Raw genomic sequence first — 13,658 nt, 5'->3', positions numbered from 1 at the left:
CTGGCCTCGAACTCTTGGCAATACACCTACCTCTGCCTCCCGAGTGCTGGGATTAAAGGCGTGCACCACCATGCCTGGAAAATTATTTATAATTATTTGTATTTTGCATATTTTAAAGTCCAGATGTGATATTAAACACTCTATTTAGACCATGGTTAAGCTCAAAATCATATAGTTGTTTTTCAGCAGCTATTCTTCAGAAAGATATTGACATAAGATTAAAATATAATGAGTTTTTGGGGATTTTGTTTCATTGCATGGTCTTGCTGTAGGCCAGGCTGACCTGTAGTTCACTATGGAATCTCAGGGTGGCCTCAAACTCACTGTAATCCACAACCTCTGCCTCCAGTGTGCTTGGATAAAGGCATGTGCCACCACACCCAACTGTAATAAGTTTGTTATTGACTGATATGTTAATTCTCTAATCATCACTGCAACCACATTTTTTGACAGAAAGCAATTTAAAAAACAGAAGGAAAGTTTTTTTTTTTTGTGATTTGCAGTTCCAACATGAAGGGGAAAGCATGGCAGCAGGAGCAGGCCTGGTCACATTGTAGTCATAGTTAGGAAGCAGAGGTGAAGAGGAAGTGAGGCTGGTATATAGACCCTCAAGGCTCAACTTCCAGTGACACACTTCCTCCAGCAAATCTCCACCTCCAAGGAAAATGTTTTCAAAGATATACAATTGCATGCCCCAAAGCACAAGAACAATTACATGGATGATGTAAGGTTAACCATGGTGATAAATCCATCTGCCAGAAATTTTAAAGGTACTAGAGAGGTTATATTACTAGTAAAAGTGTTTGGAAGTTGTGATTACAACTAGAGTTGTTTTAGTGGATTTCACCCATTTCCATGATCAGGTTGCTTGCTCAAAACTGTAAATGCTAGGCTGGGCATGATGGTGCATGCCTTTAATCCAAGCACTTAGGAGTCAGCCTCCCAAATGCTGAAATTACACCTGAGAAGCAGTCCCTGTGGCTTAGAATTTGTGGATGTGTTTTTATTTGCCCCTGTTTTCCTGCCATCTACTGTCAGTCATCGTCTTGAGGGGTTGGGGCTTGGAGCACTGTCCAATGGAATACACTGTCCAATCAGGCACACTGACTGAGCAGGGTGTGAACTTCTGCAATCCAAGACCTTTGTGTCTGAGCACCCTACCTGTACAACACCTTGGATCTGCACCACAATCATTTCTTTCTCTGGAGTTTGAGTCATATATATACTCTGTGGCCTGTACTTCTGTGCTTCATAGATTGGGGAAGGTAGACGAGCAATGTTCAGGAAGTCAGAAATGGTGAGAGTTATGTCCTCATTCAGGGTGGGGAATATATCTGTAAGAAGCAGATCACAATGGCAGCCATGGCTCTCCATCTTCCATTCCGGGGTCCCCAGGCTTGAGTGCACACTTTGGGCTATTGTGTGCTCTTCCCTCCAGCTGTTTAACAAGGGCAGAGGCTCTAGTAACATGGGTGTTCTGTCCCTCCCCTGCACATCCGGTTCTTCCCTGTACACAGACTGGCTGTAGAGCTCTCTGAGCAGCTCTGTCCTGGAGTGTGTGCAGCCTTTGAGTCCATAGGTGGGAGCTTAAACCTCCAAATCTGTGCCACATATGCCTAGGCTTGTGTCCTCATGATGTGCTGCCACCTGAGGAGCGCTGGAGGCCAGCAGGATCCACAATGCTACAGGGATGGCAGGCTCTGGAGAAGGCTTCAGGTGACACTTGTGGAGGACCTAGATTGCTGGCTCTGGGGCTATTGTGTTGTTAGACCTGGTGCACAGGGCCATGGATCATGTCCATGAATCCTGAAGGACATTTGGGCATGGAACAGCCAGAAAGGGTAGTTTTACCTTGTGCCTTATTTCTGGCTGAGTTAAAGGAACTGTTGTCAGCCAGGTGGATAATGGCCCTGGTAGTCTGGACCTCTCTGGGTGGCTCACCATTATATACCCTGGATTTTTAGACCCAGTGCTACCCTGTCCCCAGGGATTTAGCACCAAAACTTGCAAGGCCATCACACTTCCAGAGTTCTCCCTGAGCCTCTGGTTCTGTATATCTAGTTGTCTCTCACTTAACCTCTGATTTCTTTTTCATCTCTGTGATTATCTGACTGTGCAACTCCAGGCATGGGAGCAGTATCCACCTTGCACTCTGTAATGACTGGCTCATGTTTCCCCAGTGTTTGTGGATTTCTCACCATGACCTCATCCTCAGGATGCATTTCTTTTAGGCCTTAGCATCACTCAGACATGATTTGGAATCCAGACACCATGTACTTCTTTACTGGCTCATGTTATATAGGCACACCCCTTCTCAGCCAATTCCCTGTGTGTGGACATTACCGTGGGACTCACTTTGATCTTGCTTGGCAGTGGTGAGGTGCTAAATATTTCTCTCCCATAGAGTCTTAAAAACACAACGTGGGTCCTGTGAAATTAGCGAATTGGAGCCAGATGAGGAGATCCTGGGAGACATGGAGACTTAGTAAGATACATCAGTAGGGTACAGTTAGAGCTGAAGACTAGGCATTGGGGTTTAGGGTTACATTGGTGCTCTCTGCCTTCTCACTTCCCATACCACACCTGGGATGGCTTGGCTGGTGGAGAGCAGTCCAGCTGGCTTCGCACATGATTAAGAAGCACAGGAACAGGGGAGGTTGGACAGAAGCATGTTCTCCCTGATGCAAAGGTATAAATCTTGGGACTTTCCTGACGTTCCCTATGGACAGGGCTACAGCTGGGGTTGAATCCTTTTTACTGATGGACAGAGATCAAAGTAGGAGGCTTGGGATACTCAGGGTCAGAGAAATGAGGCATGGACCCTAATCCTACCCAGGGAGGCACGTGTGCTCCCCTATATCTCTGGATCCCCCTGTGTCTGTATATTTCTCCCTGTAACCTCTCCCTGTTTGCTTTTCCTTTCTTCTCCTCAGGCAGTGTCACATTCTATTGTCAAGATGGATCTGGAACTCACTGTATAGCCCAGGCATGCCTGAAGCTTGCAGAAATCCTCTAACATCTACCTTCTAAGTACTGACATGTAAATACATGAACAACCAACCTCCAGCGACCTGTCCCTTTAAAAAAATAAGTTTTGTTTATTTGAGAGAGTGACAGACAGAAAGAATGGGCACACCAGGGCTTTCTGCCTCTGCAAATGAACTCCAGATGCATGTTCCACTTTGTGCATCTGGTTTACATATATCATGGGGAATTGAACCTTGGTCCTTTGCCTTTGCAGACAAACACCTTAATTGCTATACCATCCTTCCAGCCTCTACCTGTTCCTTTTGGTTCCTCCTATCTGTCTCAATCTCTCTATTCTCTGTGGCCTGTGTGTAAGACAATGTACATCAGTGTGTAGCCATGGTTTGGGGAGGTATTTTTTCTTTGATGAAACCCCACCCAGGTAGATGGGTAACACTGGTTTCAGGATACCTGGAGCAGCTGTTCTTAGAGGTCTTCCTTCTTCCTGCCTCCTTCCTTTTGTTTCTGGATGTTCCTGTATCAGTCTCCTTTTAAGGTAAAACAGGGGAAGAGTCCAATATGTGGGTCCAATCTTACTGCTAAATAGAAATATGGATATTTGTAATCTCAAGTACTCAGAACCTTAAGACACGAAGGAGAACCACAAGCCTCAGACCAATCCAGTCTTCCAAGATATTTCAAGGCCAAATAGGATACTTATTAAACTGTCTCAAATAAAGAATAACCAAGTATATAAGTTTCAGTAATGAAGCATGTACCTGTCATGTCCTGTGCATTAAGTTCATTCCACTTCCCACCTTAGTGGACCTCAGAGAAGCCATTTACTGCTTGTTGTAGTCAGATTCACATTGTTGGCGAAAAACACCTGACCAACAGCAGCTTGTGGCTTAAAAATGTTTATTTTGATTTACAGAATCAAAGGGAAACTCCATGATGACAGGGGAAACAATGGCATGAACAGAGGGTGGGCATAATCTCCTGGCCAATGTTAGATGGAAAATAACAGGAGCATGTTCCAAACACTGGCAAGAAGTTGGCTATAACATCTATAAGCCCACCCCAGCAATACACTGTCTACAAGAGGCTTCCATTTCCAAATTGCCATGAGCTGGAAAGCTAGCATTCAGAACACCTGAGTTGATGGGGGACACCTGAACCAACCCACCACACTGTATTGACTCAGCTTTTTTTCCCCCCTACCAGAATGGTGGTTGCTCTCTGCTTGCCAGTGTGGTTTGGCTGCAGTATGGAAAGAGTAAAAATCTTGTTTTGTGGAGATCATAGTTACTAATGCTCTGGGACCATAAAACCTTGGAAAACAGTGGGATATGGAGCTTATCTTACTGTAGAGTGAGGGAAGCTGATGCCATGGGTTGGGGATTTGGTGGGTGAGTCCCTCATTGCTTTCCACTACGGGACAAATAGGCCAGTAGTTTTAATGTCAAAGATTCCAGGAGGCTGTGAGCTCAATAAGCACACAGGGTTCTAAAAATGATGGGAGAATAGTTTCTGAGGATGGATGAAAGACTGAAGAGCATGGAAGGCGGAGCTATGTAAGACAAGCCTTATATGTGTGACAGAAGTAGTCGTGGTCTGTGAAAGGCAATGATGAGGGCCTGAGGGAAGGACTTCAGGGAAAGAATTCTGAGGGAAGATGAGATTTGGATGGGATTTGAGGCTGGAGCCCAGATATCCAGAAGGAGTGAGGCTTAAGGAGCTATGAAGAGTGAAGTCATGGCCTATGGAGAGCATGAGAAGAATAGAAATGGAGAAAGTTAAGAGGATATGGGAAGGGAAAGGAGCCCCTCACTCTGATGTCAGCTTCAAGTCTCTTGTGAGCTGAAAGTAAAGAATTCCAGCACAGGTAGCAAGATTTTTGGTGATGATTACCTGCATACAGAGAACATTCCTTCTACATACTTAAAATAATAATGTTATAGTAATAATGATTTATGCTTAAATCATAAACATGTCTGACCTTGACTTGTGTCCTTATTAATTTTATAGATGGAAACCTGAAATTTTCCAGTATTCTCTGTGAAACATTCCTGTAGTGGAATGAAGTGAGGGCACTTTAGACCCCAGGATTTAAACATGGTGAGTTTGTGTCTGGCTTCCTAGGCCAGAGGAAAATGGGAGTAACATATAACCATGTATGACTGTTCACTGGTTCCCCATTGTCTGTGTCACTTGTTTCCTGGGTTCTGGAGGTGAGAGATCAGGACTTGCAGACCTCTCTCACCTCCTGGAATGTGTGTATCTGATTTCAAGGTTATGCAAACTGGTGTCAGTGTAATTGAACACCTACATCTCTTATATCTGCTCCTGAGTCATCAGGTTCCATTCCATAGCCCTGCTGCTCAGAACTTCATGCTCTGTGACCTAAATTCTGTGTTTTGGTTCTGGCGACCCTCACCTACCAGTGACCATCCAGAAGGTAGTTAACCTGTGGTGGTGAGGTTGTCATACATCCATGTTTTAGATATCACGCAGAGATCTAGGCGGGTTTAGAGAGGCATCATGGTGCTAAAAACTGATATTATTGATCCATATGAAAACATGTGCGCCTTTTATCCATGGTTTGAGGGCAAGGACAGAGTATCTGGTCATGGTGTGTAGGAAATGGAGACTTCAGCAATAGTGTGGGATTATTTGAGAAGATAGTTTCACCAGGTACCCTGGCAGCAGCTGGACAGAAGAGACTTTGGTCATTCTGTGTGATCATAGCCACCCACTTTCCCAGGGTAGCCATTCTTTTCCCTATATTTCCCAAACCCTCTTGCAGACCCTCAGGGAGGCACAGCTAAGGATCAAGGTTATAGCTTGCCTGCGATGTGTTGTGCTTGCTTCTAAGGTTGTGTCTTGGGTTGTTACCCTGAACCTATCTGTCTCTGAATCTCTGTGAGTCTCTTTGACTGTCTTAATCTAGGCATGTGGATGTGACCCCATATTGTACTGCCACTGGCCCATCTTTCTCTAGTCTCTCACTACACGTTCCTTATGAAATATTTCCTTTGAGTTCTCGGGTCACTAAGGACATGGGCTAGAATCACAATTATCACTTTCTGGCTTGTGGTTAGACAAAATTCCTCTTGTGCAATTTATGCATGTGTCTGTGTGTGATCTTGGTTTTAGAAGTGTAGAGAGATGACTGTCCAGCTTCGGTAGTTAGTGGAGGATGCAGGATTTCAGGAGCAGCTGTGTGCAGAGGCTTTACCCCTTCCCATCTCCTTCTGCCTATACCTGTATGTCCTATCCAGTGCCCAGTTAGGTGAAGTGGTAGGGGATCCTATCCCTTACTTCAAATCTCTCCTTAAGCCCAGAAAGGGTACTCTTGTATTTCTAGTTGATGAGGAGAGATATGGGAGAAAACAGACAAAGTTTAGAGCATCCTATAAAACCAAAAATTTTCCAGAAAATTCTGGAAAACTTAGTGATCTTTCAAGAAACTAAGATGTACAGTTTAGCAGTTCAGCACTTGCCTGGCATTCACAGGCTGTGGGCTCCACTCTCACCCAACTCGTCCACATAGAACCTTAGAAGAGCCAATCTCCACTTTTTTAAAATCTTATTTATTTTTTTCTCAATTTTTAAAAACATTTTCCATGATTATAAAAAAATATCTCATGGTAATACCCTTCCTTCCCCCACTTTCCCCTTTGAAATTCCATTCTCTATCATATCCCCTCCCTGATTATAGGTCTTAACATCAGACCAGAAACTCTAACACTGCTAGGGGAAAAAGTAGGGGAAACCCTTCAACATATTGGTCTTGGCAAAGACTTCCTGAATACAACCCCAATTGCTCAGGCAATAAAACCACAGATTAACCACTGGGACCTCATGAAATTACAAAGATTTTGTACTGCAAAGGACACTGTGAATAAAGCAAAGAAGAAACCTACAGAATGGGAAAAAATCTTCACCAGCTATATATCTGATAGAGGACTAATACTAGGATATAAAAAGAACTATAAAAGTTAAATAATAAGAAATCATGGCAATTAAAAAATGGGCTATGGAGATAAATAGAGTTCTCAAAGGAAGAAATATGAATGGCATATGAGCATCTAAAAAATGTTCTATGTCCCTAGTCATTATGGAAATGCAGATTAAAACTACATTGAGATTCCATCTTACTCCTGTCAGATTGGCTACCATCATGAAAACAAATGATCATAAATGCTGTTGGGGATGGGGAAAAAGAGTAACCCTTCTACACTGTTGGTGGGAATGTAATCTGGTCCAGCCATTGTGGAAATCAGTGTGGAGGTTCCTAAAACAGCTAAAGATTGATCTACCATATGATCCAATCCCCACTTTTAATGCTCAGTTTTTGCTGAACAGTGGGATGTAGTCACTTGCTGCCTGCCAGGGTATTGAGGCTGCAGCAAGGCAAGTGTATGGAATTGCCTTGGAGATGAGGCTGATCTAACATCCACCAGCAGTGTCTTTTTCTTGCTGTGTAGGGCTATGGCAGTGTGAGGTCCACAGTCTCCTATCCTGCCTTCTGAACTTGTCCTCTTCCTGAATGGAGAACACTGTCCACACCCTTCCCGGAAACACTTACCAAGCACCTGGTTTCATGGCCTGGGGTAAAAGGTGAGCCAGGACCCTCTCCTCACCGAGCATTTGTTTGTTTATGAAGGCTCACAGATGGATTGTTTAAGAGAAATCCAGCCTAGGAAACATGCTGTGTTCTCATAGATGGTGCTGCTTCTAGGATTCACCAGGAAGTTGGAGAAGGGAAGCTACTGGCCATGGCCAGTTAATCTTAATTGGCCACGGAAGCCAGAGCAGAGGGAGAAGAGACAGTCAAGAAGTTTTTAGTAAGGCATGGTGATACACCTCTCTCATTCCATTACTGAGGCAGTGATATTGATTTATGATTTTGAAGGCAATGTTAGCTACAATGTTCCAAAGTCAACTGACCTACATGTCAAGTACTAGTCTTACACTCTCTTTTCCATAAACGTTCTGAGAAGGGCATGGGAATATGTCTAAAATCTCAACATTAGCAGGCTGAGGCAGGAGGTTGTTAGGTTGAGCCCCACCTGTGATATGTGTGAAAAATCATGGGGGAAGTAAAAAGAGAAAAAGAAAGGCAGGGAAGGTAAATAATATGGGGGAAAGGGAGAGGTAACAAGTGGTGGGTTGACTTAATGATTTTCTCATGCTTCTCATCCCAGCACTTGGGAGGATGATGCATTGGGATTGTTGTGATTTCAGGGCCCCTCTAATTTGTGCTGTGAGATGCCATTTCCAAATAAAGTAGAAGAAGAGTATGCTTGTGAGATTGTAATACTGAGACATTGATCATAGGACTAGAACTGTACAAGAGAAGAAGAAAATTCCCTACTATCCACCATGGAAACATCATTTCAAAAATATAAAATTGAGAAAAATGAAGAACTATAGAAATATTTAAAAATCAGTGGCAGTCAAGATATCTGTTTGCAATGTGTTTATGGAAAGGAAATGGTGATCAGTAAGTATATGTCAGATAATTTGGGGGGGGTGCAGTGATATTATTCTAATACTGGGATGCAGGATATATGACATGTATTTGTGAAAAGCTGCCAAAGTATCACAGTGAAGAGTGATCCATAACTTAAAGTATGGACTTAGTGAACAAATATGCATTCATTATTTCTCACCACTATCAAATATACCATATTGGTTCATGATTGTAATAATATACTGACTACATGAAACATGCCAAGAACAGGAAAATATGAGTTATAAAGTGTGAGAATAATGGAAAATGTGTACTACATGCTCAGTTTCTCTATAAAATAAGACATCTTTGGAAAGTAACACTTTTTGCAGTTCCCAACATATTGTAGGGCATTTGCATAACTGGATTCAATCAAGAACAAAATGAGCAGAATATTCTGAGTTGAGTATATAACCTCAATTGAGTATCATGAGTAAGAGTGAAAGCCCACAGCACAGCTGCAAACTGTTTCATCTCAAGTTAAGATGCCACTTGCAGATAGTTCAACAATGGTAATGCTTGCTTCAAAGCAGTGGTTTTGGATCTTGTACTCATACTAAATTCCTTTGGATTCTTTAAAGATATAAAAAATAAGAGAATCACAATTCTGATTTTATTACTCCAGTGTGACTTAAATTTGGAAGGTTAACAAAGTCCTTCTATGAGAGTATACTGCATAGTCAGCAGTTTACCCATAAGTTCCAGGGCCTGTGATGCTGATCTGTGCATGACATCCATGTGTGTTATGTTCTTTTCACCTTGTAATATTTTAGTTATGAATATTAGAAACTACATTGCATGGGTAGAATGAAAGAAAAAATTCTAGATGTACTCCTTTGTATAACTAGATTGCTACAAGATGGATATGAATTACCAGTAGATAATAATCCTAAATTAATACCCCTTGCTTTCATGGATTTTTCAAAAAATGTGATTGGATTTTGTTTATATTATAAATCATAAACATTTTCTCAGTATCAAAAGGAATATAAATAATTTTTATTCACATGGGAGTTATTATACAAGTATTAAAATTTCTTTTGCAATCAGTAACTAAAAATATGAAATTAATTTTTAAAACAATTACTTTTTCTGACCAATTTCATTGATTTTAGAAATGAAAATATTAAAAATTTAACTTACAACTCATGGTACTCTTGGGACAGGAATGCTAGGTTCACAGTATTGGGGCAAGGGATCTAGCCAGACAAGAATTGTGTGGTGGGTGAGGGAACAGAAAATGAAGCATAATGTCACATACACGTGTGACAACTTAATACTATTGTCAACTTGATCAGATCAGGAGTTAATTATGAGACACACCTGTTGACTGGGTCTGTGAGGGCATTTCCATGAATTATTTAGGAACACATTAACACCTTCCCTCAGAGTAGCCAGCCCTTCATGTGACAGGCTATCTAAAAAGCAGCCCCAGGAAAACAGGGCCATCAGCCTGGCTGTCTTTCCTCACCACGAATGCTTGCTTCCCCACTGTTGCTGCTATCCTTCATGGACATGTGAACCAGGCTTCACCAGCCTTTTCACATAGACTGAAAACCAGCAGGTCCCCAAGAATCATCTTGGTCTATAGTGCCAGACTGGAACTACTGAGGCATCCAGCCTCATGTACTGAGTGACCACAGAGTTCTAAGTCTAGCCAGTTGTTGTTAGGCTATCCAGTTCTTAGTCTTAAAGCCAAATGTAACCCCCCCCTTTTAATACATATTAATTCTATTGACTATCTTCCTTTACAGAACTCTAACTAAAATACATTGTGCTGCCAGGAGCCCAGAGTGGTGTTAGAGAAACAGAATTGTACACATGATGTTCCCAAGAGCGCTCAGTGTTAATATCTTGTTATCCAACTATAAAACTACTAAAGACTGCAAGCTTTGCTAAGCATAGGGATTCATAACAGTGACCCCTTTCCCACAGACACATGTCCTCTTTGTCTCTCCATCTTTTTCAATGTCTCTGTGTCTTCAATGGTCTGGAATTAGCTGTGCATGGTGAAACCTGGACTGGGAAGGAACTTTGGCTGGCAACGCAAGGTTTTGAATGGTAAATTTGGGATGCAGAAATCAAGAAATAGCTGTGTACAGAAACCTCATACGTCATGCTACTTCCTCTTTGATCCCTTCCCCCAATACTCTGTTAATTGTAAATAGGAGATGTGGCCCAGGCTTGGGTTCTAATCTCACTTGCAGACCAGTCATGGTGATTCAGGCCTATCATATCACCTTCTAGGGAGGGTTAGGAAAAATGAAATGTTGGAAGTTCCAGACCAACTTGGGCTATATAGTGGGTTCAAGTCAGTCTGCTTAACTTAGTTAGAGGCTGTCTCACATAAAAACCATACGGATAAAGTCTAGTAGTAGTAACTGTGGTTGACATTGCTAGAGACCTTATCTCCATTACCATTCACCTCTGTATGTGTGAGCTCAGAAAAGCCAGGTCCTCTCCTGAGACTCACTTTGTTTTTCTGGAGAACAAGATGATGCACTCCCCGCTTGGCAATGTGGTGGGCACAGCAAGGCAAGAATAGCTAGTTGCCTGGGGTGGCCTGTGCTACTTTAGAGCCTACCCTTGCTCCTACTTTGACCATCAAACCAAAGAGAGGATTGGAGTGTAGTGCTTGGCTTGATATATGGAAAGAGATGCTGTCTTCAGGAGGACAGGGCTTAATCCTGCACTAGCTGTCACCATGGGCATGTAACACAGTGACCTAGATATCAAAGGAGCCCCCAAAACATTCTTCACTAGGCTCAGTTTGGCCTCAATATGATATGAGGCATCAGTTTTCAAATGCTACTAGTCTCAGAAGATGGTTGATGAACTCAATGGTCTGTGGGAGGAGAATATGTGCTAGTAAGATATCTCACTTGTGTGAAGGGAAGATTCATGGTGTGAGGAAACATTGAGTGCCTTCTGGACGTGCTCATTGACTGAGAGACTCAGGAGGCAACAAACCACTGAGAGAAGTGACTTTCAAAGCATGGAGATAAAGATTCCAAAAATGTGAGGAACCAACTGAGGTTCTGCAGGAGGAGGTAAGAGTCCAAGGAAGGAGATACAGCCTGTAGCACTCAGGACTAAGTGAAAATAGGGCTTTTGAGGCAGGAAAATTGAAGGATTGGTGTCAGAGAGAAGCGGTTCAGTTTGAAGGGTATCTTAGCACGGAGGCCAGACCTGATGCAGGAGAGAGATTAGAGGAGATCTAGAGTATGGGGGTGGGGGTGTTGATGGCATGGCCTAGAGACAGAATAAGATAATGAAGGAAAATTAAGGGGACATAGAGAGGAAAAGTAGCCCTTTAGTGTGTCATCTGAGTAATCTCTAAGAGACATCAATTACAGCACAATTTCTAATGGTTTTTTTATGAAGATTGTCAGCATACATAGACTATTCCTTCTAGATTGTCCTAGTTAAAATAGTAATTGTACAGGAATAATGAGCCTTGCTTATATCCTAAGTATATTTGACCTTTTAGCATGGCCATTGTTACTCTTTTTCCAGGTATAAACAAAAATTTCTGGTAATCCCTGTAACAACTTCTGTGGGGGGATTAAAGCAGGACACCTTATGCTTAGGAAGCCAAAAATGGTAACTTTGTGGACTGGATTCCTTACCTAAGGCTGGGGAGTGTCTCTAGCTCTCTGTTGTGTATTCCATTTGGATCCTGGATTCTGTCCTGCAGGATACCATGAACTTCAATTACTGAGCCCTTCTTTAGGGTTTCTACACCTGTGATGATGTTACATTCAGTCTGCCAGCTCCTCACAACTTCCAGCTGTTTGTGTTCTGAGCACTATCTGTGGACTCTGGTGTTTGTAAGTAACCCTGATGAGGCCTTCACTATCAGGCCATTCATTCTGACTAGCCATCTTATCTTGAACCTGCTGACCATCAATAACTTTTAGCTGCTAGAGAGAGGTTCGGGAAGACAATGGGGTGGCTAGTGCCATGTTGATATGGGCTGTATGCATAGTGGGGTAATGAGGGAGCAGAAGAACTATGTAGTTATCTGAAAAGCAGGTACTATAGCCCTTGTATCCAGTCCATGTGGAGTATGGGGGCAGAGTGTGATTGGAAATGAAGACTGTGGCCAAAGTGTGTCATGGCACAGGTGGGTAGTTTCTCCATGCACTTCGAGGCAAGCTGAACTGAAGAGACTTTTGTCAGACTATTATAAGGGCCCTCTCCCATCTGCCCCAACATTTTCTAGACTCAAGTCCTAGGAGCAGATACCCTCCAGCCTCAGCTTGGCTGTGCAGCTTTGTGTTCACCTCTGTATTTTTGTCTCTGTTGCTATCTGAACCCCTGTGATATCTCTCTCTTTCTCTCTCTCCCTCTCCCTTCCTCTCTCTCTCTCTCTCTCTCTCTCTCTCTCTCTCTCTCTGTGTGTGTGTGTGTGTGTGTCTCTGAATTTTGGTGACTGATTACATTTAGCTTGTAGGGCAGAGAAAGGAGGCCATGAGTTAAAGACACTGTACCTGTTACATGCCCCAGCACCCACGGCAGCCTCCCATCTAGTTTTATGAATGAAGGATAAAGCAGAACCACTCACCCTACCATAATCTTCCCTTAAAATTTTATTTAAAATATGTTCTTCATTTACTTATTTATTAAATAAAGAGAGGCATGCCAGGACTTCTAGCAACTATAAATGAACTCCAGATTGCTGGGGTCCAGCCCTGGCTTGAAGGAGGGTCCCCGAAGACAGGTGGGAAAGGGAGTGTCGCAATAACAACTCAAAGTCAAATTCTGGTGCAAGCTGACTGGTGAAGACAGTTTCTCTGTCTGTCTGTCTGTCTGTCTCTCTCTCTATCTCTTTCTCTCTCTCTCTCTCTCTCTCTCTCTCTCTCTCTCTCTCTCTCTCTCTTCTCTGCTCTGCTGCCACAGCTCTTAGCCTCAGTCTTTTATTTTCTGATCATGTCATGCAAGAACAAACTTCAAGAAATGTACAGTCCACAGAATTCATAGTAACTTTTTGTTATTTCTTTACATCAAATAATCCCATAATTATTCACCTCAAGTAAAGTCATCAGGCCCATATAATGATTAACTATTTTCATATTTTCCACATGTTTGTGCAGTCAAGGACTTGCAATTTCCTGAGCTCCTAATTTTAGTTACTATATTAAAGGTGAGAGACAACAATCACAAAAAGGGG

General features: G+C 42.6%; 1 protein-coding gene across 1 annotated transcript in view; it reads right to left on the bottom strand.

The window, feature by feature from the left end:
• Window positions 1–1,038: 1,038 nt before the first annotated feature.
• Window positions 1,039–13,658, bottom strand: part of LOC123457447 (zinc finger protein 420-like) — a 127,973-nt gene continuing 115,353 nt past the window's right edge. Inside the window, exon 6 of the mRNA XM_045141352.1 lies at window positions 1,039–1,565. Coding sequence (XP_044997287.1) covers window positions 1,039–1,565 — 527 coding nt within the window. The remainder of the gene's footprint in view (window positions 1,566–13,658) is intronic.

This window comes from Jaculus jaculus, unplaced genomic scaffold (assembly GCF_020740685.1).
Source record: "Jaculus jaculus isolate mJacJac1 unplaced genomic scaffold, mJacJac1.mat.Y.cur mat_scaffold_50_1_766167_arrow_ctg1, whole genome shotgun sequence".
NCBI classification, from domain to species: Eukaryota; Metazoa; Chordata; class Mammalia; order Rodentia; family Dipodidae; genus Jaculus; species Jaculus jaculus.
Note: the sequence above shows the minus strand (reverse complement) of the source record. Positions and strands in the feature narration are given on the sequence as shown.